At 43.6% G+C, this 27,164-nt stretch overlaps 1 protein-coding gene across 1 annotated transcript in view; it reads left to right on the top strand.

Annotated features, from left to right (window-relative positions):
• Nucleotides 1-21,542, top strand: part of TRIM35 (tripartite motif containing 35) — a 35,827-nt gene extending 14,285 nt beyond the window's left edge. The window contains exons 3-6 of the mRNA XM_043986034.1: nucleotides 7,535-7,765; nucleotides 9,670-9,692; nucleotides 13,578-13,693; nucleotides 20,033-21,542. Of these exons, the coding sequence (XP_043841969.1) occupies nucleotides 7,535-7,765; nucleotides 9,670-9,692; nucleotides 13,578-13,693; nucleotides 20,033-20,553 (891 nt within the window). The 3' untranslated portion in view covers nucleotides 20,554-21,542. The remainder of the gene's footprint in view (nucleotides 1-7,534; nucleotides 7,766-9,669; nucleotides 9,693-13,577; nucleotides 13,694-20,032) is intronic.
• Nucleotides 21,543-27,164: the final 5,622 nt, after the last annotated feature.

Consider the following 27,164-nt stretch of genomic DNA (forward strand, 5'->3'; position numbering starts at 1 on the left):
AACCTTTTGGTGGTTCTCCATCCCTTCCTGAATAACATAAGAACTCCTGATCCTGAAATTCAAGCCTCTCTACAATTTTGGTCCAACCCATCGTTCTCAACTTAGCTCACTTTATTTCTCTTCAAATACATTCCAGCCAAACCAAACTATTCTCCATCCCCTGTTCTCGTTCAGCCCTCCTCAAACTCTGCATCTTTGCTTGAGCTGCCCCTTCCTTGCTTCACAGGGTTGTCATGAGGATTAAATGAGATAAAATGCATAAGATGCTTTATGAAATTTATATAAATGTGAGCTATCATTATCAAGTTTGACACATTATTCCTGGGCTCACAAAGAGTCAGGCATGACTGAAACAACTGAACAACAATAGGGAGTCTAGGGTAAAATATTGTCTTCCCAGCCTGGCAAAGGAAACTCTTCATGCTCTGGCTTCATCCTGCCTTTACCAGTGTATTGTATATATTCTGTATTCCAACTAAACTGTTCCCTAACCTTGCCCTATCCCTTTGTCTTTGCACAGGCTTCCCCCCATACCTGCAATCCAGTCCATCCTCACTCTGCATTTTACTATACTTTGCTTCCTTCAAGGCTCAGATCATGTGTCATCTTCTATGAGAGACCTACCCTGATCCCCTTAGTTGTTAGTATTCTCCCTTTGCCTATCTATTTATATGTTGTATTTCTTCTCCCCGCAACCTCAACAGTAGAATGTTGGCATCCTGAGGGCAAGGAATTTTTTTTTCTTTTTAAATAGTATTTTGGTTTTTTCCAATTACATGTAAAGACAACTAACATTTATTTAAAAAATTTTTTAGTTCCAAATGTTTTCTCTCTCACCCTCACCTCCCCCCTCCTCAAGACAGTAAGCAATTTAATATAGGCTATATATGTGCAACCATGTAAAACATATTTCCATAGTAGTTATGTTGTGAGAGAAGAAACAGGCCAAAAGAAAAAAAACGTGAAAAAATAAAGTGAAAATTGTATGCATCAATCTACATTCAGATTCCATCAGTTCTTTCTCTGTAGGTGGATAGCACTTTTCATATGAGTCCCTTGGTGTCTGGGTCATTGTATTACCAAGAAGAGCTAAGTCACTCATAGTGGATCATCACACAATGTTGCTGCTACTCTGTACAATGTTCTCCTGGTTCTTCTCACTTCACTTTGCATCAGTTCATGTAAGCCTTCTCAGGTTTTCTGAAATCTGCTTGCCCAAAGGACTGGTTTTTTTTTATTATTATGGCTTTGTATACCCAAACACCCTAGCATAATGTCTTGGACATACTAAGTGCTTTATTTTTTTTTCTGATACCAATTTTTATTTTTTAAACTTAAAAAAGTTTTTATTTTATAATTATTCTTTTTTTATTGTCTACAGTTATTTTATTTTATTTTATTTTTAGTTCTCAACTTTTGTTTATACATGCTTTACAATTTCAGATTTTTCTCCCTCCCACCCCTCCCTCCCCCCCTCCCCTAGACAGCAGGTAATCTGATATAGGTTATATCTATATATCTCTATACATATACATATAGATATATATATATACACACACACATATATATACACATAATAACATTAATCCTATTTCTGCATTAATCCTGTTACAAGAGAAAGAATCAGAGCAGTGATGCAAAACCTCAAAATAGAAAGAAAAAAAAAAACCAACAGCACCCAAAACAAAAGAAATAATATGGTTCAATCAGCATCTATACTCCACAGTTCTTTCTTTCTTTTTTTTTCTTGGATTTGGAGATCCTCTTCTATCATGAGTTCCCTGGAACTCTTCTGTACCATTGCATTGGTGAGAAGAATATAGTCCATCACAGTAGGTCAACACTCAATTACTAAGTGCTTTATAAATACTCATTAGATTGCCTTGGATTGTTTTCTGGAAAGTTTCCTTGGTCAGTGTTAATAATAAATGTAAGTTTACCCATTATTTGCTGACTTCTTGTCTGATGTTTTACTTTGTGGAACAGCAAAGGAACATAGCATGGTAGCTCAGGATGGACTGGAATAAATTGGCCATAGCAATGGATAAACAAGTGTGGGATGTGGAATGTGTCCAGCCACTACCAGCCTGCATTGAATTTCACATGGCTGTTGGCACTTTTCCTAGCCCTGATCACTACCTACCTGAGCTCCTATAATTTGTTCCTCACTAGCACATATAAAATACTGTTGGTGGACCCTTTTTGATATTGGGTTACCCAATTCAGAGCTAGACCTATTTGTTGTCTGTGTGCAGCTGGCTAGAAACACTAACCTGTGACTAATGAAGAAGCCAGTTTAAATTTTTTTTCAAAAACCTTTGTATAAATTTTGTTCAAAATATTCTGTTCTGCAATTTGGAAATGTGTCCAAAGGGCTATAAAACTGTGTATATCCTTTGACCCAACATTATCACTATTAGGTCTATATCCCAGAAATCATAAAAAAGGGAAAAGGATCCACATGTACAAAAATATTTATGGCAGCTCTCTATGTGGTGGCAAAGAATTGGAAATCAAGGGAATGCCCATCAATTGGGGAATGGCTGAACAAGTTGTGGTATATGAATGTAATGGAATGCTGTTGTGCTGTAAGAAACAATGAGCAGGCAGATTTCAGAAAAATCTGGAAAGGCGTAAGTGGATTGATGCTGAGTGAAGTGAGGAGAACATTATACACAGTGATAGCAACATTGTACAATAATCAACTATGATAGATTTAGCTTTTCTCAGCAATACAGTGATCCAAGACAATTCCAAAAGACTCACAGTGGAAAATGCTCTCCACATCCAGAGAAAGAACTATGGAGTCTGAATGAAGATTGAAGCATACTATTTTCACTCTTTTTTGGGTTGTTTTTTTGCTTTTTCTTTCTTGTGGCTTTTCCCTTTTGTTCTGATTTTTCTTTCACAACATGACTAATGTGGTGTGTCATTTGAAAATATATGAGGGTGCCTATCCCTGTCCTAAGTTTTAGGGAACTTAGCTGGGGTTTCTAATATATTGACACATAAATTAGAGGCTATAGCACCAGTTTGGGGCAATAAGCATTTATTAAAGCATATTAAATGTTAGAGAGAGAGCGAGAGCACATTGCTCAGAATTAAGAGTTCAAAAGCCCTGCATACTTAGATAGAAGAGAGAGAGAGAGAGAGAGAGAGAGAGAGAGAGAGAGAGAGAGAGAGAGAGTGGGGACCGTGTGGCCACCACTTCCAGTATCCCAGGCCCAGCATAAAATCCCAGGATGGGGAGAGGCACAGCGAGAAGAGCAGGGGAGATAAGAGAGTGACCCCCTTCTCCCCAAAGATCTTAACCTCGCTCAAGTAGAGGCGGATCACTGCATCTTGATCCAAGCTAATTGGCCAGTAACATTCAAGTCTATTGATAGACATGACTTAGGGTGTCACCCAGGTGAGTTAACTTCCTTTAGGTAGTCAGGAAGGTCAATCTACATTTCTTTTGCAATTCTACTGACTCTGAGTTGGCCCTGCAAAACCAGCCAGAGTTCCTGTGTGTGTGTGTGTGTGTGTGAGAGAGAGAGGTGTGTGGGGGGAGGGGTCTCTGAGTCCCCCAGAACACCCCATTATTAATAATTTTCTCACATTGGAGATATGTTAACATGATTGTACTGGATAACATATATCAGATTGCTTGCTGTCTTGGGGAAAGGGGAAGGTAAGAAGGGATAAAAATTTGAAACTCAAAAATCTTACAGAAATGAATGTTGAAAATTATCTTGGGGCAGCTAGGTGGCGCAGTGGATAAAGAGCCAGCCCTGGATTCAGGAGTACCTGAGTTCAAATTTGACCTCAGATACTTACTAGCTGTGTGACCCTGGGCAAGTCACTTAACCCCCATTGCCCGCAAAAAAAAAGAAAGAAAGAAAGAAAGAAAGAAAGAAAGAAAGAAAGAAAGAAAGAAAGAAAGAAAGAAAGAAAGAAAGAAAATGATCTTTATGTGTCATTGGGGGAAAATATTAAGTGAAAAAGATAAAACTTTTTATATACTACTTTGGAACATAAAAATGTGATTGTGACAAAATATGTTTGAAAAATAAAAAATGAGTAAGAAAAATGTAATTAGGAAATGTTTACCAAAATAAATAAAAATGCAATAAAACAAAATGTTCTCTTCTGTCCTTATGAAAGTTTCTTTTGTATTTTATTTTTCTTAATTACATGTAAAAACAATTTTTAATATTTACTTTTAAAATGTTGAGTTCCAAAACCTCTCCCTTCCTCCCCTCCCCCCTCATTGAGAAGGCAAGTAATTTATTATAGATTATGTATGCGCAATTATGCAAAACATACTTCCATATTAGCCACAGTGCAAAAGAAAACAGATAAAAAAAACCCAAGAAAAATAAAGACAGTGAAAAATAGTATGCTTTGATCTGCATTCAGATTCCATCAGTTTTTTCTCAGTGACCTTAATTCCTGTGCCCGTGTCACATAGCTAGCAGGTCTTTGAGATAGGGTTTGAACCCAGGTCTTCTTGACTTTAGGCCAGTGCTCTCTCTATTCCACTATGCTGCTAGCATTAATTACATTAGATGGCCGTTCTGAAAATGCAGAGCTACAACTCATGTAATTCTGACAGAGAGGTACCATAACAACCAAAGCTGATGAGGTCAGGGGCAGCCTGGAGACACTCAGACATTTCATCAGCTGTCAAAACCATATCTCTGCTTCCTCCATGAAAATATCAGTTCTGTTGGATCTAGAGGCTTAACTAGGAAGCTGCCTGACCCTGTCAGCAGTGGTGCCTCCATGAAAGACTGTGACCAAGGCCAGGTCCCCACATCCTGGCATGCTTTGTCAGGCCTCATCCCCAGCAGTGACAGTGTTATTAAGAAATTCTGGGAGTCAGTGCTGTCTCTCCGATTTCCCCTTCTCTGTGATGAGGGTAAACCTTGTCACAGCCCAGCCATAGGACGGAGAGTCTTTTCACAGTTGTGTAGCAGCTGGGCACTGTGTACTTACTGCCTGACATTTCTGAAGATTCCACCCCCTCCCCCAGCCCCCACTGAGTGGGAAGGCAAGAATTATAACTGACATCTGGATAGCACACAGTGCCTGGCATATAACAAATGCTTAATAAATGCTTGAAATGAGACATATATGATCTAATTTGAGCCTCAGGACAGAAAGAAGTACAGGGAAAGGAGGGCTTGGAGTCAGGAGACCTGGATTCTAATCTCAGTCCTTTCACTTATTACCTGTGTGACCTTGGGCAGCTAGGTGCTGCAGTGGATAAAATTCTAGGCCTTGAGTAAGGAAGACTCCTCTTCCTGAGTTCAAATCTGGCCTCAGATACTTACTAGCTGTTTGACCCTGGGCATGTCTCTTAACCCTGTTTGCCTCAGTTTCCTCATCTGTAAAATGAGCTGGAGAAGGAAACCACTCCAGTATCTTTGCCAAGAAAACTTCAAATGGGGTCATGAAGAGTCAGACACAACTGAAAACTGAACAACAATGACCTTGGGCAAGCAAGCCATTGGATCTCTATGTGGGCTTGGTTTCTTCTATAAAATGAAGGAGTTGTACTAGATGATCTTTAATGTCCCTTCCAGCTCTATATCTATGATCCTGTTAACCCTGTAAGTTGGTACTTGAGGTGAAATTATCCATTTTATAGAGAAGAAAACTAAGGCTCTTAGAGGGTACTTGCCCAGCACTATTTTGGATGCTGACCAGCAGGTACTTTCTCTGAAAGAGGTTTCCTGCTCCAGGGTTTTAGGATTACTGTAAGCTAGTAATGACAGTAGTGCTCCTAGTACTTAGCACGGTGCCTAGCGCATAGTAGGTGCTTAATAAATGTTTACTGATTGTTGCTTGCCCAGGGTCACATAGATAGTAAAGATCAGAGACCAGTTTTGAATCCAGATCTTCCTGAGTCCAACTCCCACAATCTCTCTACCATGTTCCATTTTCTCTTCCTTGTGCTCTTTAAGCAGAGACTGGGTGACCATCTGTCAAGGAGGCTGTAGGGTAGAGTCTCACACAGGTTAGACTAGTGGACCTCAGAGGTGTCTCATCCAGCTCTGAGCTTCTTCAGTCTGTCATACCCAACTAATTCATTCTCTCCCTCTCCCTCCCTCTCTCCCTCCCTCCTTCTCTCTCTCTCTCTCTCTCTCTCTCTCTCTCTCTCTCTCTCTCTCTCTCTCTTTTTCACCCCTCCCTCCTTCTGTGTGTGTGTGTGTGTGTGTGTGCGTGCACGCGCGTGCGCCTCAAGCAAGCTTCAGTGCTGGAACATTAGGCAGGAGTCTTGCCTCAAAACCCCCAAATTCTGACATGCTCCAACTTGACTGGCTGGTTGTATTTGCTTTTTAACTCAGTCTTCATGTTATTGAGGAAGATGCAGACAATCACCTCTCTTATCTGGGTCAGGAAGTACTCCAAGGTGTTGGCCATGCTTTGAGCTTCTTGACCCCTGGCCTAGATGGCATCCATTAACAGGGCTGGGGAGCCCACATCTTGGGGAGGTGCCTGATCACAGTTCGTTTTACCTCCTGCCGCAATGGAAATAACAAAGTATTAGTTTCAGCTGAATTGCTCGTGGGCCCCTTTGGTTTTGGAATGTTCGAGCTAAACATACACATCAATGTAGGATTATAAATGGAGAGATGAAAGAGATTATCCAGTGTTTCCAAACCCCTTTCAGCAACAGCAACAACAAAGTGAACTCCCACAGTAATTTAGTATAATGCTCATAATGTTCTTTGAAATTATTTACTGTTTAAGCCACCAATAAAGAATTTGTAGTGTGAACTCCCATGATCCATGTCATGAACTCCCTTAAGTATTCAAGAACCGCTAGATGGGAATCACTGAATCTTCTCCAGTGCCCCTCAATTTAGAGATGAGGGAACTGAGGCTAAGAAAGGATATGGGACTGGTCAAAGGTCACACAGCTGAGATTTGAACTCAGGTCCAGTGATACCAAGTTCAGCAAGCATTCACGGTCTAGCACTTGTTTTATTGAACTCCTAGACATACTTTTCTTGTCTTAGTCTCTGATTGAACTTTGTTGCCACTTGTGATGTATTTACCACAGCATGGCAGTTAGGTGATGTAGTGGGTAGAACACTGAAGTCAGGAAGACTTGAGACAAAATTCACCCTCAGCCACTTAGTAGCCACATGAATGTGCCCTCACTCAGTCTCCATTTCCTCATCTGTAAAATCGGAAGAATAGCACCTGCTTCACAGGGTGGTTGTGAGGGTCAAAGGAGATGATAGATCTAAAACACTGCAAACTGTAAAGTGCTGTGTAAATGTTAGCCATTGATCTTATCACTTACTGTCATTTTGAAAACTTTATTTACCAAGTCATCCTTCTTTAAACACAGAACTTCAGCCTCTGCTTCAAGGCCAGCCTTCCTCAGCCTTGGCAAACCTCCTCTCTGCTCCCATTCCTTGTCTGCCTCCAGCCTAACTTGGGCCCCTTTATCCTTGCCTCCTCATGCCTGACTGGACCTTCTCCCAGGCTCTTCTAACCTCTCCTCCCAGCTCACATTCTCCCCCATCTGCCTTAGGTGGAAGCTGCCTGGCTTCAGGGCAGGATCCGGCAGGAGTTTGAAAAACTGCGAGAGTTCTTGAGAGTAGAAGAGCGGGCAGCCCTGGATGCCGTGACCGAGGAGGCCGGGCAGAAGCTGAGGCAGGTAGAGGAAAAAATGAAACAGTTGGCAGAAGAGACAGAGGCCTTGGCTCATGAGATCGGGCGGCTACAGATGGAGATGAAGGAAGATGATATCTCCTTTCTCATGGTAAGGGGCTCAGCCCTGAGGCCTGGGGGACGGAAAGAATCCTATAGGGCTGGTTGGGATGAACATGAAGTTCTTTGTGTGAAGAGTATCAAGTTGCCCAGCAGCACGGGCTGATCCCACTAACTCATGCCCCACTTTTGGTGCTGACCAGCAGATATTCTTGCTGAAAAAGGGTTTCTTGCTCCAGAGTTTTAGGATTGCTATAAGCTATTAATGACAAAAGCACTCCCTGTGAGCCTACATTTCTCCAAGAGCCTTTGTAATGAACCCAGCGTCCTTATAGCAACCTGCTTGCTCCTCTCCTGTCATAGAGAAACGGGGGTGCTGCTTTGGGTGGTGCTGGTGCCAGGCTCTGGAGAGAGAATTAACTGGAAGCATAAAAGGTTCTGTGAAGTTAGGAACCTTCCATATTCTGTTTATATCTAAGTTCCACAGTCTAACCAAGGGTTTGGCTCACCTGGATGGAGTCAATAAAAGAACAGCAGAAATTAATAGAAATTATAAAAAAGGTTGGGGGCGGCTAGGTGGCACAGTGGATAAAGCACCAGCCCTGGATTCAGAAGGACATGAGTTCAAATTCGGCCTCAGACACTTGACACACTAGCTGTGTGACCCTGAGCAAGTCACTTAACCCTCATTGCCCCCCCCCAAAAAAAAACCTGATGAGTGGAACAGTTTGTAATCCAGCTAAAATGGTCTATTTGCTGTTCTCTGAACATGTTATTCCATCTCCTCCTGTTTCAGTACTTTCATTCAGCCTGTCCCTCAGACCTGGAATTCACTCCTTTCACATTCATTATCTTAGAATCCCTAGATTCCTTCAAGGAAAGAGGGAAGGAAACAAGCATTTATTAAGCACCTGTTGTGCTAAGTGCTTTACAAATATTATCTCATTTGATCCTCATAAAAACCCTGGGAGGTAGGTACTATTATTATCCCCATTTTAATAGTTGAGGAAACTGAGGCAGACCAAGGTTAAGTGATTTGCCCAAGGTTACCCAGTTAGTGTCTGAGGCTGGATTTGAATTCAAGTTTTCCTGACTCCAGGCCCAGCACTCTAACCATTGTACTACCTAGCTGCTTCAAGGCCCAGCTCAAGTGCCACCTCCTGCATGAGGTTTTTCCTGATTTCCTTAGTGGCTATTTTCCCTCCCCCTAATTTACTGTGTATTTTGTTGTTCTTCAGTTGTGTCTGACTCTTCATGACCCCATTTAGGGTTTTCTTGGCAAAGATGCTGGAGTTGTTTGCCATTTCCTTGTCCAGCTCATTTTACAGATGAGGAAACTGAGGCCCAAAAGGTTAAGTGGACTTTCCCAGGGTCACACAGCTAGAAGTATCTGAGGCTAGATTTGAATTCAGGATGATTTACTTTTCGCATATTTTGTATTCACTAATCTGTGTTCTTTTTGTTTCCTTCCAATATAAAATAAGCTCTTTGAGGGCAGAGATGATTTTATTTTTAGCTTGGTAGCACAGTACCCAGTACATAATAGGTGTTTAATAAATTCTTGTTGAATTTTATATTTTTCCTTTTAAAAATAAACCATTCTGGGCTTTTTAATTAGTCTCCTTGATTTTTTTCCTTTTAATTATTGGCTTTTAATAAAAAAAAAAAAAAGGTTCTCTACTTCTGATCTAAAATGTCCTGTGGCTTTAGTCTTTATAAATGGCCTTCGAAACATCTCTGTACAATATGGGGCATGGATAGGTTGGTTTAGGCCGAAAAGCCAAAGGGCTGACAACAAATAGTACTATTGCGACACCCTCACTTCCTTGGGCTTGGGAGGTGAGTGAGATTTTTCTGGGGCCTCTGTCAGTTTCATACCATGTGTCAGATGAATGTTGGCTTTTAATGAGTCCAGATGCTTATATTGTTACTGTATATTCTTTTTTTTTCTTTCAGAAACACAAGAGCCGTAAACGTAGGTAAGTTCCTAGAAGTAGCTGGGGAACAAATAAATCATAGAGCTTTCTTTCCTTCTTGCTTCCTTTTTTCCTCCCTTCCTATTACTTTCTTTCCTTTTCCCCTTTCTTCCTAGCAAAAAGTCACAGGATGTTAAAAAGAATCCCAGCTCAATATATTTAGCTGTCCCAGTTTGTGGCTCCAGCCACGTCCAGACATGTAAGAGTTCCGATGAGGCAGTAGCCAAAGCCCATCGAAGGCACATTCCAGAACCACCTTTGGAGCCAACAGAAACATTTAAAATGACTATATATAACACAATAGTGAATATTTGAGGACAGGAAGTCTGTATAATACAGATCTACCCATAGGATTTGAAGCCTCTTCTCCTACCTCACCATTGTTCCCACCCCCTTGCCCCTCATCCTATAGGTCTTGGCCAGTCCTTGAACCTTCAGTCTAATCTATGTCCTATTCAATTTGCTTTCCTTCTGTAACTGATGGTCCCTCCTCTCTCCCACCCTACAGCCCTCCCAGCGCCTACCTTACTGAACCCCCAAGTGTGACTGATTTTAAGGTGGAATGGTTTTAAATCAGGCAGGAGGACTCTAACTTTGCTCAATGGAAAAAAAGGAAAAGTGAATGATCCTTCTCCATAAGCACATCCCACCATGAGATTCTCAGAGCCCACTAAATTTCCAGAATGGTCAGTGGATCTAAAGAGCTCAGCTCTGTCAGGATGGGGATGTTTTTCTGATACAAGTACCCAAGAGGGCAGTTGACCCAAGAACATGAGCTCCTGAAGCTCCTGGACTCAACAACCTAGGGGCAGAGCCACAAAGACTGAGCCCTAAATAAGAGAAGTAGGCTTAGCCATCTCCAAGGAATAGATGCTACCTAGTTCTGTTGGTATTACCCATGGATACCCATAACGTACCTGAGCATCAGGGAAACAGGGGAGATAGTGTAGTTATTGCTTCTGAGGACTCCCATGTCACTGAGGGAATGACACCCACTGGACAATTACTAATGAAAACTTTCCTCCAATGAAATGACTTTGGCTCAGCCACGGTTTTAGGACTGGCCTGGGTGCTCTTACCCATGTGTGGCTTAGCAGCAGCAGATATTTCAAAGGGTTGTTCCCCCCACCCCCAGGGGCTTTTGGAGTCACTGTTTGTTATAAGAGGAGAAGCAGTAGAGCTTTGGGGATAGATCATAGCACCTGGCACACTGCCCCCACAGAGTAAGTTATCCCAATGGAGCACTAGGTGAAGAATTAGGGCTGCCACAGACTTGCCCATAAGGAAGGGTGAGAGAGATAATATAGTGCAGCATAAAGAGTGTTGGACTTGGAGTCAGGAAAGAGTGGGTTGAATCCTGCCCCAAAACACTTGCCAGCTGTGTGACCATAGGCAAGTTATTTAACCTCCTAGAAGAAGGGAGGGAGGGAGGGAGGGAGGGAGGGAGGAAGGAAGGAGGAAAGGAAGGAGGGAGGGATGAAGGAAGGAGGGAAGGAGGGAAGGAAGGAAGGAAGGAAGGAAGGAAGGAAGGAAGGAAGGAAGGAAGGAAGGAAGGAAGGAAGGAAGGAAGGAAGGATAAATGGGTGGATTATTTGTTAAGTACCTACTATGTTCCAGGCAATGTACTGAGCGCTTTACAAACAGTCCATCATTTGTGACGCTCACAACAACCCTGTAAGTGCTATTAAGATCCACATTTTACAGTATGAGGCAACAGAAGTATTTAAGGTTGGATCTTGAATTCAGGTCTTCCTGATTCCAGGCCCAGCACTCTATCCACTGTACACCTAGCTGCCTTTCAGTTTCCCTCACGTGTAAATGAGGGAATTGGACCTTTTGACTTCCAAATCTATGATGCTTTTATCTCTGATCCTGTAAAGTCCCTTCCCTCTCAGAGCCTGAGGAAGTATAGTGCTGGATTAAATGGTATTGAGTTTAAATGCAGACAGTTTCTATTTAGTAGTCATAGATTTATTCTATTGACTTCAAAAACCTCCAGAGGGCAGAACTAGGAGCACTGGATACGAATTATAGGGAGATAGATCTTAGCTCAATGTAAGGAAGAGCTTTCTAATAATTTCACTTGTTCAGCAGGTGTTTGAAGTGTTCTGGACCGGCCCTGATTTGCACTAGGCCCCTGGAAGTTCAAATTTAATACTGTAACAAAATAAGACATTCATAGGTCATTCAGCATTTAATCAAAGGAGATTTACTTAACTGTAGCCATGGCAGAGAGAAGGATGAGAGGCAGCTAGGGTGGCACCATGGAATAGAGCACTGGCCCTAGAGTGAGGAGGACCTGAGCTCAAATGTGGCCTCAGACACTTGACACTTACTAGCTGTGTGACCCTGGGCAAGTCACTTAACCCCAATTGCCACTAACATCCGGGGCCATCTCCCATCATCTTCATATATATCTTGTCACTGGACCCAGATGACTCTGGAGGAAAGAGTGAGGTTGCTGACTTTGCACAACTCTGCCCTCACCTAAATCCAATTCACTGCAAGTTATGGACATCACCTCCTGATGTCATGGTCCTTTTCAAGAATGAAGGACAAACAACAAAAAGTAGGAGAAGGGTGTTCAAAAAGGATACTGAGTGGGGCAGCTAGGTGGCGCAGTAGATAGAGCACCAGCCCTGAGTCAGGAGCACTGGAGTTCAAATCCGGACTCAGACACCTAACACTTACTATCTGTGTGACCCTGGGCAAGTCACTTAACCCCAATTGCCTCACTAAAAAAATTAAAAATTAAAAATTAAAATTAAAATTTTTAAAAAAGGATACGAGCATCTCACAAGCACTTCAGCTGAGTGAAGCTATCTTGCCTAGCTGCTCACTGGGCTCTACCAGCAAAGCCTTTGAGAGTGAGTGCTGTCAGCTTCTTGAGGCCATTTTGGGAATTTTTAGGAAGTAAACTCATTATGAGTTAGACAATATGGAAGCCAAAAAAGAGAATGCAGTCCTGAGGCTTCATTTAGAAAGGCATAACATACGGGGCAAGGAGGTGATGATAATTCTCTAATTCTCCAGCCTGGTCAGATATATGTGGAGTATAAGTTTCAATTTAGGCACCTTTTAGGCAGAACATTGACAAGTTGAACAAGATTCTACCAGGGAAGGGCTGCTGCTAGTGTGTTAAGGCTGTGTGAGGAATGGTTGAAGTAACTGGGGATTTTTAGCCTGGAAAAGAGAAAGACTTAGGAAGACGTAGTAATTGTCTTCATGCATTTGAAGAGCTCTTGCATTGAAGAGGGAGTAGAAATATTCTATCCCTTAGAGCCAAGCAGAGCTCAAACAACAGGCAGAGGTGGCAAAGAGACAAATTTAGGCTTGATGTAAGGAAGAACTTCCCAACAATTTGGAACTATCCAATTTGAAATAGAAACAATCTGTCTCAGGACATTGAGTGGGTTTTCCTTGTTGTTGTTGTTGTTGTTGAGTAGTTTCAGTTGTGTTTGACTCTTTGTGACCCGATTTGGGGTTTTCTTGGCAAAGATCCTGGAGTGGTTTGCCATTTCCTTTTCCAGCTCATTTTACAGATGAGGAAACTGAGGTAAACAGGGTTAAGTGACTTTCCCAGGGTCACACAGCTAGTAAGTGTCTGAGGCCAGATTCTCCATCCACTTGAGCTACCTAAGTAACCCCTCCTCCACTATGGGTCTTTTTTTTTTTTTAGTCTGAATTTGGGTACATTGTAGATTGATTTTTGTTTAGGTTCAGGGTGAACTACATGGCCACTGAAATCCCTTCCAGTTCTCTGAGTCTGATGCTCTGAAAGTGTCAGAGAAGCCTAAGTAGCAAGAGAAATAGAAGGCACCCCTTTCCTTTCTTTTCACTTCCCTGGTGCCCTTGTAGCCCCTTCTATTCCCTTATTTCCTTGCCTAGACTTTCCTGCACAACGAGCAGAGCCCATCCAACAGGAATGCTTATCGATGTCAGCAAGTACCTGGATTCCCTGCAGTACCGTGTCTGGAAGAAGATGCTGAGTAGTATCGAAGCTGGTGAGTGGGGAGGGTCTTTGGACTTCAAGGATGGAGGGAAGGAGGGAGGCGGGGGGGGGGGGGGGGGGGGTGCATAGTGGAGAATTCATTGAAATAGGAGTCCCCAGGCCTTCGATCCACCTCTGCCCCTAACCTAGAGGCAGGCTACTTCCCTAACTTTGAGCCTCAGTTTCTTCAACTGTAAAATGAGAAGATCAGACTAAATGTCCTGAAGTCTCTTCCTGCTCTAAACTTCTGTGACTTTGCTTCTGGGTGAGCACCATCACATACAATTGAGTCACCTGATGCCATTCTGTTTTGCCATGATGAGAAGGTCTTTAGTTCTGAGGCACGTGTTTGGATTTCCTGGAGAGAAGTGGAGAACTGGGAAAGCCTCCAGAACAGATTATTATCAAAATCCAGAAAACAGGCTTTATGAAGGCAAAGGAAATGAAATGGGTATTGGGTAGCAGAAAGCCAAGCCGATTCTTAATCATTGTCTGCTGAATGTTGTCGACCTGAGCTGAGCATTAATGAAATCTGTTGGTTTGAACCTAACTGACAATTTTGCCCTCTCAGCTTGTGTGAGCTGCATTTTCCATCAGGGCTCCCACCTGGGATGAGCAGAGACCTCCCCTAGTTCATTCAAAGCTCTAACCCTGTTCCTCCCACCAGCTCTGACTCAGCCACTGATGCTGTGGTTCAACCTTATTACATAGCTGCTGGTGGGCTCTGGCCTTTGAGAGAGCACACTCTGCCAGGCCTCTTCTTACCCATAATGCTGGGGCAGCTCCTGTGGCAATGACCAACTAAAAGGTGGTCAGGAGGGGAAAGGGGGTGTGGGAGGTGGAGAATAATAGAGGTTTCTTGGATAGGAAAAGGGGAAGGGAGGGGAAAACAGTTCTCCCCATCTCTCCTCCCTCATACCAGATCCTAAAACAGGCACATAGCAGCAAGTTTAACCTGATAAGATGTAAACACCTTACATACATTCTGTTTGTTAGGGTATCATCTTAGTGGATTTGGCCCACAATTTTACTCTATTCAGATCTTCTTGGTTGCCATCCAGCTAGGTGGCAGTTCCTATTTTTTGGTTTCCTTTTTGTATTCTCAAGGTTCTTAGCATCCAGTACCTTGTCTATAATGAGTGTTTTTTTTGGATATAGATTAATACTGATGATTTTTTACATTAATCCTCATTAATACTGATAAATGCCCTTTTGGAATTAAAGATCTAAAAGTGTCTCTGAAAGCAGGAGGAGATCCCGCATTTCGCCTAGTTTCCTATTGCCATCCAGATGATACCATTTTTAAAACACCCTATGTCTTTTCTTGCACCTTACTCTTCTGGTTGGCCCCATCCTGACAATACCTCATCCAAGTGCTAAACAGGACACCACCCTCTAAATCAAAACAAAAACCCTTCTAGGACCCTTTTCTCTCCTCTTAAGCCCAAATCTCCCCAACTGCAGCTAGATTTCAACGTCTCATCCCTACTTTCTCACTAATCTTCGATGTCTTCGTGTCTTCTACTACCTACAAACATGCCCTATGTCCTCCTCAAAAGACCTTGATTTAATTTGTCCATCCCTTCTAGCTATAAACCTATTATCTCTCACCTGTTTGATGGCTGAAGTCCCTCAGTGGGCCATCTAAAAAAGGTGTCTCCACTTCCTGTCCCCTCGCACTCTTCTTAACTCTCTCCAGTTTGGCTCCAGACCTTTGTGTTCAACTGGAATTGTCCTTTCTAAAGTTACTAGCCATTTCTAATGACTTTTTCTCCATCCTCATCCTTCTTGACCTCTCTGTAGCCTTTGATACTGTTGATCACTTTCTTCTCCTTAATACTGTCTTCTCTGTAGGTTTTCGGACTCTGCTCTCTCCTGCTGCTTCTTCTACCTGTCTGAACAATTCTCCTTAGTCTCCTTTGCTGGATCTTCATCCAGGTCATGTCCCCTAACTGTGAGTGTTCCCCAAGGCTCTCTCCTGGGTCCTTTTCTCTTTCCCCATCTATACTGTTTCACTGGTGATTTCATCAGCTCCCATGGATTGAATTATCTCTCTGCAGATGACTCTCGGATCTGATTTATCCAGCCCTAACCTCTCTGCTGACCTCCAGATTCATATATCCATCTGTCTATTGAACGTCTTGAAACAGATGTTCCTTAGACTTAACATGTCCAGAACTGAGCTCATTATCTTCTTCTATCCCCTCACTTCCTCCCATCCCTGCTTCGACTCTCTCTATTCTAAACTTCCCAATAATTCTCAAGGGCACCACCATCCTCCAAGTCTCCCAGGCTCACAATTTAGGTGTCATCCTTAAATCTTCACTCTTATCACCCCATAATCCAGTATTGCTTGTTGTTGTTCAGTCGTGTCCAACTCTCCATGTCCCCATTTGGGGTTTTCTTGGCAAAGATACTCGGAGTGGTTCTCCATTTCCTTCTCCAGTTCATTTTACAGATGAGGACACTGAGGCAAACAGGATAAAGTCACTCGCCCAGGGTCACACACCTAGCAAGTGTCTGAGGCCAGATTTGAACTCAGGAAGATGAGCCTTCTTGACTTCAGACTCAGAACTCTATCCATGGCACCATCTAGCTGCCCCAAATCTATTTCTAAACTCTATAAATTCTACCTTTGCAACATCTCTTGTATATGTCCCCTCCTCTGCTTCTGACACTCTCACCACCTCAGTCCAGACTCCTCATCACCTCAAGCCTATACTACCATAGTAGGCTGCTGGTCTCTCTGCTTCATTTCTCCCTACTCCACTCCATTCTGCATGCAGCTGCCAAGGTGATCTTCTTCAAGCATAGGTCCTTTCCTTCCTCCATAAACTCCAGTGGCTCCTTATCGCTTCCAGGACTGACCATAAAATCCTGTTTGGCTCTTAAGCCCCTTCATAAGCTGGTCCCTTCCTGCCTTTCCAGTCTTCTGACCCTTTACTTCCCTCCATCCAGTGACACCGGCTTCCTTGCTGTTCCTCCCATAAGAAACTCCGTCTCCCAGCTGAATGCATGGTCACTTACTTCCCCCCATGGTGGGAATGCTCTCTGCCCTCACCCCCACCCCCTGGCTTCCCCCAAGGTCCAGCACAAATGGTACCTTCCATAAGAAGATTTCTCCAGGCCCCTGCAGTGCTAGCGCCTTCTCTCTGAAATCACCCCCAGCTCACCCATGTGTATTTCCTGTGGACTTAGTTGTTTGCATATTGTCTCCCCCATTAGAATGTGAGCTCTTTGAGGGCAGGGACTGTTTTACTTTCATATCCCCAGAGCTTATTGCGTGCCTGGAACACAATGAGGCCTGAATAAGTGCTTGTGGTCTACCTTGCCCAAAACAAAACGAAGCAGTCCCTACTCTGGAGGAGCCTATGTGCTCGTGAGGGAGATAACAAGTACATATACACCCCCCACCTGATCCATCCTTCCCCCACTAACCTCCCCACAATTCACTGAACAACCCCCACTAACATCCTCCATGTTCAACTCACCTCTCCTAGAGCACTCCCTACAGTACCTGCCGCTCTATTTACTTTCATCTCTTATTCCTTACCACCATCGCTTTCACCCCCTCCTCCTTCCCCCACCTCAACTAATCTCTGTCATCCTACTGTCTCTCCTCTCTACTTCCTGGCCTGGAGTCCTCTACTTTTCCTCTTGTTCACCGCACTCGGCTTATCCCACATACCCCAACCTCAGATTCTGCCGGGTAGGAGGTTTTAACAAGAGGGTGCAAGTGGCAGATGTGGTCGCTAAGACTTGGAGCCAACTCTAGCCTGGTTGCTGTTTTGAGTGATGCCCGCCCATGCAGATCTAGGAGCATCCACCAGATGGCAGCAGCAGCAGCCTTTCAGAGAAAAACTTTTGAGGTGCTCAGTTCAGATCCCTGCAGTGCTGGGGGAGGGGGTTCTCCACCATTTTGGGGTCATGGACCCCTTAGGTGATCTCGTAAAGCCTATGGACCTCTTGTTAGTATATAAAATACATAGGATTGCAAAGGAAACCAATTGTGTTGAAGTTCAAGGCATCAAAATATTTAAAAAAAAAAACAAGGTTGCAGAACAAAAGTTAAGAAACTCAGCTAATAGTACACTGGTCTGAATGATTACAGTTTTAGGGATCTTCGTGGGATCAGAGCATGTTAGATCTCAAAGAGACCCTTCCCTAGGGCAGGGCTTCTTAAACTTTTTCCACTCACAACCCCTTTTCATCCAAGAAATTTTTACATGACCCCAGGTGTACAGGTATATAAAATAGGTATACATAACCTCTTACTTTTTGGGGGGGTGGGGCAATGAGGGTTAAGTGACTTGCCCAGGGTCACACAGCTAGTAAGTGTCAAGTGTCTGAGGCCAGATTTGAACTCAGGTCCTCCTGAATCCAGGGCTGGTGTTTCATCCACTGTGCCACCTAGCTGCCCCCTAACCTCTTACTTTTGCCAAACTTTTCACAACCCCCACATTCAGTTACATAATGCCATATGGAGTTACAAGCCCAAATGGAGTTGTGACCCACAGTTTAAGAAGCTTGGCCCTAGAGGGCATCTTACCCAATAGCTGAAGTGCAAGGTGGGTCAGCCTCCACAAAATAGGTCTAAGCAGGCAATTAACATTCATCAAGCAATTGCTATCTGCTAGGCACTATGCTAAGTGCTGGGATAAAAATACAAGCAAAAGAAAAACATTCCCTGACCTCATGCAGATTACATTTAATGGAGGAAGATGACCATAAAGGGAGAGAAAAGTTTAGTGGGACTATGGGGTATAGTCAGGGTGGAGAAGGTACCTGCTCAGGGGAAATATTCCTGGGCTACAGGTATAGTCCCCTACCTACAGTGTTTGTTGGCCTTCAGAGTAATACATACATATACATATATATTTGTTTATTTATCTCTCTATCCCTCCATCTATCAAGCAGATCTCTCCCTCCCAACTGTGCTTCTTACTCTCTGCACTTCAATGGACACATCACTCTCTCATCACATGGACATGCACATACATAGACATAGACATAGACAGACATACAAAGAAACAGACACAGAGCTGGACAGAGAGAGAGAGATCTCTGAAGGTCAACCTTCATACACACACATATACAATACATATATACACACATACACATATATATGCATACATACATATAATATGACGTGACCAGTAATAAAGGATGATCTCCAGTTTTTGCTAGGGTCTTAAGCACTCCCTAGGACCAGGCTAGGACTGCCCACTAGCGCTGGCCTCTCATGACAGCTAAGGAAGGGGCACCTATGGGATGGACAGTTCTGCCAGATGGATACTTAAGGCAGTAGTAACTGCTAACACTTAGTGCTTAGCCCAGAAATCTTGACATGCTCTCTATAATCAACATCCCTTAGGTAATGGTGCTCCCTTCAATTCAGTCAACGTGTATTACATGCCTACTATGTGCTGTTGTTGTACTTGCTGTCATTCTGCATTGGTAAAAATTAAATGGAAAAAATTTTAATTTAATTTTTAAAATTAAATGCAATCCTTTATAGCCTTCATCGCTCTGGTCTGACATACCAGGAGCTCCTGGCAATAGAATGAAATCATTCTGAGCCCCAGCACTGACCTATTTGCTTGGAGACATGGCCTCTCCCCATCAGACGGCACAGCCCCAGGGATGGCCCTGGATGCCTCAGGGGCCCTGGAGGTCAGGGGACAGTGACCCCTCCAGAGCCTGGAGCTTGTATGAAGCCACTTGGGGCACTGAATGACCTGCCCATGTACCTCAGTAGTCAGTGCCATAACCTTGGAGGGCATCGTTTTAACCCTTTCTCATCCACTGCAAGAAGCCTGAGGCAGGCCCAGCTCCTCTGAACCTTTGTTGTGTCGGACCCCCTCCCGGGCAGTCTGCTAAAGCCTATAGATCCCTTTTCAGAACAATGTCTTTAAATGCACAAAATAAAATACACAGGAAGTCAATTATGTTGAAATAGTTATTGAAAGATTTAAAAAACCAAGTCAACGCAGGCCAGGTTAAGCATCCTACTCCATAGTCTCTTGGAACGGAGACAATGCTGATCTCTGGGATGGCTGATTCTCTGATCCAAGGGGGCTCTCAGAAACCTGGGAGAAGCGGCATGGTGGCCATCTCTGACACACATTAGCTGGGTGGCCTTTCCACTTCTCCATGTCCGGGCAACTCTCAGACTATGAGTTGTAAAGCAGTTGCCAGTCTCCCCCGGTAAAAAGAATCTCTTCATGGGGGATTCCACCTGCCTTTAAAATCACAGGGATGGGAGAAATCAGAAGGCGGGGAGTGTGTGGGTGCGTGTGGGTGCGTGTGCGTGCGCCCCGTGGCTGAAATCTCTCTCATTCATCTCTCCTAGTGCCCTTCAGCTTTGACCCCAACACGGCAGCCGGCTGGCTCTCCGTCTCGGACAACCTCACCAGCGTCACCAACCACGGCTATCGGGTGCAGGTGGAGAACCCCGAGCGCTTCTCAGCGTCTCCCTGCCTGCTGGGCTCCCGTGCCTTCTCCCATGGCTCCCACACCTGGGAGGTGGATTTGGGTGGGCTCCATAACTGGCGGGTGGGCGTGGCTCGGACTCGTCCAGAGTCTAGTGGGGACGGGCACTCCCACAGCTGCTACCACGATGCCCGCTCGGGCTTCTGGTACATCTGCCGTACCCGAGGAGTGGACGGGGACCACTGTGTGGCATCCGACCCTTCAGCTTCCCCCCTGGGCCTCGTATTGCCCCAGCGCCTGCGGGTAGAGCTGGAGTGTGAGGAAGGTGAGCTGTCCTTTTACGACGCGAGCGCCAGTCCCACCTCTACACTTCCACGGCCGCTTTGGGAGGTGCGGCCCTATTTCTATATAGGTGGGACACGCAGCAGACACTCCCCCTAAGCCCCTGCGCTCTGTCCACTCCATATCCAGGTCAAGGAAGAGCTCTAAGGCCGAGTGCTTTGGAGTTGAATCTTCTCCCTCTCTAACTCAATGTCCGTCCCTCCCACTCTCCCCCATCTGGTATCCCTTTTCCTTCTCTACCTCTCCACTGCCCCTATCTTCTCCCCAGTGTGGTATAGGGGAAAGAACACGGGTTTTAAGTCACAAGGCCTGTGTTCAAATTCCAGTTTCACTACTTACTACCTGTGTGACCTTGGGAAAGTCACTTTCCCTCTACTGGTCTTAGGTCTTTCGATTTTTATTTTATTTTAATTTTATTTTTTAGAGACTAAATCTCCATATCTCACCCAGGCCAGAAGTTCAGTAGGCACACCAAAGCCCAATCCAGGTACAAAAAGCTTTAACCTGCCCCCATTTTTCTGGCCTAGGACAGCTTGCCTCTCCGCAGCCTGGTGCCTCTCCTTTACTCTCAGGGGTTTCTCATATTGATAGCATAGCCACCCAATCCGCTTTAGCTCCACTGCAGCCCAGAACCCCCACACTCCTGTGACCCACCAGCCTCAGCCTCCCCTACTAGCAGGGCTTACAGGTGTGGGCTGCCACTCAGCAGTCCCCTCATCCATAAGATAAGGAATTTGGAATGGATGACTTTCAAGGTCCCTTCAGGCTCTAATAGAGTCTGGGATGCTGGGATGCCTTCCCAGTTTGGTCACCAGATTTTCCAACTTGTTCTGTGAGTGATAGTCATAGAATCTAGAACCAGAAGAGACCTCAGAGCAACTCCATCTTACAGAGAGAGGGTAAGTGACATACCCAAGGTCACTTAGGTAGTAATTGGCAGAACTGAAACCTGGGCCTGACTATGAGAGGATAAAGAGCAGAAAGAGCAGGGTTTTTTTTTTTTTTTAATAAACATTTTATTTAAAGTAAAAAAATATATAGGTGGGAAGTAGCAGTACAGAACTAGAAAACAATGGGTCCAAATTTTGGAGAGCAGAATCCATCTGTTGTAAAGAAAATTATATACATTATAGTAACATGGCAAAATGGGATGCTTTGGAAAGCAGTAGGTTCCCAATCACTAAAGGTCTTCCAAAAGAGCTAAATTATCACTTCTTTGGGTTTTTTAATTTAATGCTGCATTTAAAAAGCAGACAATTTCCATACATAAATCAAACATGCAAAAAATAGGACTGTATATGAAATGTGAATTCTATCTCATACAGTTGCTCTAAGTATAATTTTAAAGTTCTGCTTGTCATGTATTTGATCTTCCCTTGAGTGAATCTGAAATATTACAACTCCTTAAAACTATTATTACTAACAAAAACCTCCCATTAACCTTACTTTCTTCCTCCCAAATTCTCCCTCCACAATGGGGAAGTGGAGGTTTGCAGGGGTTTTTTTTAAAGCCTGAGTGCTCCTTCCTCTCTGACCTTTTGGGGGTGGGGGAGCAATGAGGGTTAAGTGACTTTCCCAGGGTCACACAGCTAGTAAGTGTCAAGTGTCTGAGGTCAGATTTGAACTCAGGTCCTCCTGAATCCAGGGTTGATGCTTTATCCACCGCACCACCTAGCTGCCCCTTTTTTGGTTTTTGGTTTTGGTTGGGGTTTTTTTTTTGGGGGGGGCACAACCTTCTTTTTTTTAATTGAATTTTATTTTATTTTCACAAAGATTTGTCTTCTCTCCCTCCCTCCCTCTCCCCCTCCCCTGACTGAGAAAGCAAGAAAAGTAAAATGCTTGTTAAAACATGCACAGTCGTGCAAAACAAATCGCCACATTGGCCATGTCCCCAAATATGTCTGTTTTCACTCTTGAGTCCACCACCTCTCAGGAGATGGGCAGCATGCTTCATCATGAGTCCTCTGGCATTCTAGTTGGCTCTTGGGTCGACCGAAGTAGGGTTCCTTCTCTTTCTTTTCATCCTCCCTTCCCCAGCACCTGAACAAAGTTGCCACAGCTCAGTTCTCACCCCCTCTTCTCTGCACTTCCTTCTTGCTCTTGACTTTAACTCATCTATAATCAGTTCCCAATTTACACCATAACATGTTGCCCAAACCCGTGTCATAAAGAAGATGGTTGGGGCAGCTAAGTGGCCCAGTAGACAGAACACCAGTCCTGGATTCAGGAGGACCTGAGTGCAAATGGGCCTCAGACACTTGACACTTACTAGCTGTGTGACTTGCCCAGGCAAGTCACTTAACCCCAATTGCCTCCCCCAAACCCCCAAAATAAAAACAAAATAAAGAGGATGGTTGACGCGTCACCCATGTCTATATAAGAATGACACCTGAACTGTAAGGTGTGTTCTTCACCATAGACTCAGTATCAAATCATAGAAATAACCAGCAGGATGTCTTATGGGATAAAACTTCCATGAACCTCTACAATCATGTTCTAAATCCCCTAAAATGGGTATAGATGTATTGTTCACTTTGCTTAAAGCACCCCAATATACCATAAGGTATACATGCTGCATGTAAAAATAAAATTACTGTATCTTAGATTGCACCTATGACATGATAAAAATAAATATTGGACATTTAATTACCCATGCTACTTACTGCTTTAGAATCTGGGGTGGCTATCTGGGGAAGACTCATCTTGCTAGCTGTGTGACTCTGGAAAAGTAACTTACCCCTGTTTGCTTCAGTTTCCTCATCTGTAAAATGAGCTGGAAAAGGAAATGGCAAACCACTCCAGGATCTTTGCCAAGAAAACCCTAAACAGGGTCACAAAGAACCGGACACGACTGAACAGCAACAAAATCTGGGGAAACCTGAATTAATGCTTTGTTTTCCTCTTAATAACTTCCCAGATGTATTAGGGAATAACTAGAGTCTCAGAAAAATTGAAATTGATATTCAGCCATAGGGCAATGGGGAGGTGCATGTGTTAGCAGGCTGCAACACATTTTAAACACAGAATTATGTAGAAAAAGTGACTGCATTTTCTCCCAGAGACCTAGGTACAAGTGGTAGCTCGAATCTCTAGTAGAGAGGTATCTAACACGCAGCCCAGCACTGTGAGAACCAGATTAAAAATGTAATTGGGAAACATTTGACCAAATAAACAAAAATACAATAAAACATAGATAATATTACATTATAAAACTAAGTCGATATGCGGCCCACAGGGATCCTTCTGTACAGATGAATGGCTCCTGATTCTATTTCAGTTCGATGCTGCTACTCTAGTACCATCACTATAGTCCTGGATTTCCGATACTTTATGGGTTAAATAGGCTTTGGAGGCCTGTCCTGGGGCCCTAAGCACCATTCACTCCCTTGCTTCTGTTGGGGTTGTTGGGGTTTCTTAGGAATTCCTCTTTATTTTTTTATTTTTATTTTTTTTAGTGAGGCAATTGGGGTTAAGTGACTTGCCCAGGGTCACACAGCTAGTAAGTGTTAAGTGTCTGAGGCCGGATTTGAACTCAGGTCCTCCTGAATCCAGGGCGGGTGCTCTATCCACTGCACCACCTAGCTGCCCCCAGGAATTCCTCTTTAAAGAATTATACCCTCTCACACACAAATCCAATTAGAATAGAATAATATTTTATTTTGGCTCTAGAGAAAGGAAAACCTTGAGACAAGTCTCAAGGGGAGATAGTTCCAGAGAGGTGGTTCTCTGAGATATCTATCTCCTCCAGCAGGAGAAAGGCAAATACTTTTATAGAGGACGAATAGTGGAGGGACTGATGGTGTGATCATCTGACTATAGAAAGTTCCCTTATTGGGGGAGGACCATTGCCCACCGGTGGTGGCTGGGGGAAGTTGGGCAAGAGACTGCTCTGATCTCTTCAGCCATCTCAGTCCCCCTCATGCCACCCAGGCAGCAAACTCGCCTAGGCTTATCTCCCGGAGCGATGGGAGAGACTGGAATGAAGGGTGGTGGTCCTTGAGTTAACTCAGTCCCAGTTGGGTGCTGCTTATCTCTTTAGGTGTGTCTGGCCTTTGGTTTAGCTTCTCAAGGAGAAGGTTCCCTGATTTCCCCCAGAAAATGTCTGAGGTATCCCAGGTCCATAACACTTCTATAAGGAAATGGCTTCTAAATTCTAAACAGCCACCTCAGGAAGAATCTTTTCCAGCAAACTTTTTAAAGTTGGGGACTGCCTGTAGAAAGCCACAAACCAACATGTTTTGAACAAATTAACAAATAATTATTTTAGCTAACATTTCTATGAGGCTTACTATGTATGTGCCAGGTACTGTGCTAAGTGCTACACAAATATTTCATTTGATCTCACAACAACCCGGGGAGGTAGGTAGGTGCTATTATTATTCCCATTTTACAGGTGAGGAAACTGAGGCAAACAGGTGAAGTGACTTGCCCAGGGTCACACATCTAGTAATTATCTGATGTGAGGTTCATATTCAGGTCTTCCTGACTCCAGACCTGGCATTCTATCCACTCCACCACCTAACTGCCCTTAGTATTTTTTACATATTTTAGTACCATAGTTGTCTAGTATTTCTATATATGATAGTTGTAGCCCTGAAACCTCCTCTAGGACCTTCTTTAATGAGCTATTTAGGTGATCCTCAGTCCTCTAAGATTATCCCAGTGGAGCATAAGCTATGGAAGTTCTATCAGAGAGAGGCAGTTCGGCACCGTTGGATTACTGGCCTTGAAGTCAGGAAAACATGGGTTCAAATTCTGCCTCAGGTGCTTAATTAACTTTGTGATCCTGAGTGAGTCACTTAACCTCCAAGCCTTGGTTTACTCATTAGTAAAATAGAGATAGCACTTGCACCTAACTTTCTGTGTAATTGCAATGATGAAATGAGAAAATACATGTAAAGTATTGGTCACATCTTAAAGTATAATAACAAATGTGAACTGCTATTATTCCCAGCCAAAAAGGGTTTTCCATTAGAGTCCCAAAGGTGGAGTGGATGTCTACTCTCTGAGGACCAGCCTTGCTAGATTCAGAGACCCTCATCATCAGGTTAACCCCAGGGTGAGAAGTTTTTGGCCCAGGTGAATTCTCAAAACAACTAAGTTGTAGCAAAAGCGCTGCAATCTGACCTGGTGGAGGGAGAGCGGATACCAATGAACTCACAGATCCTTTAGGTCTGTATGTATCATGCACATGTTGGTATGGTGAGATATTATGGTAGAAAGTGTAAGGGGCAGCTAGATGGTACAGTGGATAAAGCACCAACCCTGGATTCAGGAGGACCTGAGTTCAAATCCAGCTTCAGACACTTGACACTTACTAGCTGTGTGACCCTGGGCAAGTCACTTAACCCTCATTGCTCCACCCCACCCCCAAAGTGTACTGGAGTAGGAGGCAGGAAACCTGGGTTCTTAGTCCTACTTTTATCACTAAATAATAACAGTTCACGGAATTTCTATCACCCTTCGCAATTTACAAAACACTTTCTGAGGCTTATGATCTAATGGTGACAATGTGCAAATGATTATGTGCAAATAAGATCTATATGGGATAAATTGGAGATAATTTGTAAGAAGACTGAAAATTTAGGAAGGAACCAAGTTATGAAGAATTTTAAATGTTTAATAGAAGAATGTATGTTTGATCCTAAAGGTAATAGGGAGCCACTGTCATTTACTGAGCAGTGGGGTAGCATGGTAAGGTATACTGTGCTTTAGGAAAATCTAACAAATATGCAGAGAATGGATTATAGGCAGAGAGACCACCCAGAAGTCTGTTTCAACAGTCCAAGAAGGAGGTGGCAAAGGCCTGAGTTAGAGTTTGCATAACTAGACAAAAGGAACCATATCCAAAAGATGTTATAGAGAAAGAGTTAACAAGATTTGGCCTATTGAACAGGTAACAGAAATGAGTCTCAGAAAGGTCATGGCTTGTCCTTTATTAAATAGTGAAGTCTAGACTCAGAGCCAGGTATTCGGCTAGAAGCTCTTTTCTCTTTTCCATTGTACCACACTACTCTTAACCTGCTGTGTGGCCTAAGGCAAATCACTTGACCTCTCTGTTTCCTTATTTGCAAAACCAGGGGCTTGGATGAATTGGAGATATCCTGGCACAGGGGAAAGAGCACTGACTGTGAATCCGGGGAGATCTTGGTTCAGATTCTACTTCCAGCCCTGAACCTATGATCCGAAGAGTCCCATAGCCAGGCATCTTGTACAAAAGAGTAAATAATACAAGGAGTAGAGACAAAGGAAAGACTAAGGGGGGAGTATGGTAGGTAGCTGCCTAGGATGCAATACATAAGCAGTATAAAACAAAGGACACTGTTTAATCCACCCTTTTATAAATGCGCATGGGTTGCCATATATTATGGAACAAATAACCCAATGAGATCATAGAACCATTTGAGTGTGTGAGTAAATATACATATTTTAATGTCAGGAAATTTTGCTCTCCGTTATGTATCTATTTTGTGATAAATCAGGTTGCTTGTGTAACAGCTAAGACTCTAGAGGACAATAGCCCAGGGGGAGGCCCCTACAAGTTCCAAACCTCGCCTGGGGTACACATTTGTGCTTTGTCCTAACGACTGGACAAGCTTACATGCTGTCCAGGCAACAAGTCAGCCAATAAGAATTTATTAAGCACCTACTATGTGCTAGGAACTGTACTAAAGCTGGGGGTAAAAGGCTGAAGATAACCCTTTGCTGTC

The sequence above is a fragment of the Dromiciops gliroides genome, chromosome 2, assembly GCF_019393635.1.
Source record: "Dromiciops gliroides isolate mDroGli1 chromosome 2, mDroGli1.pri, whole genome shotgun sequence".
NCBI classification, from domain to species: Eukaryota; Metazoa; Chordata; class Mammalia; order Microbiotheria; family Microbiotheriidae; genus Dromiciops; species Dromiciops gliroides.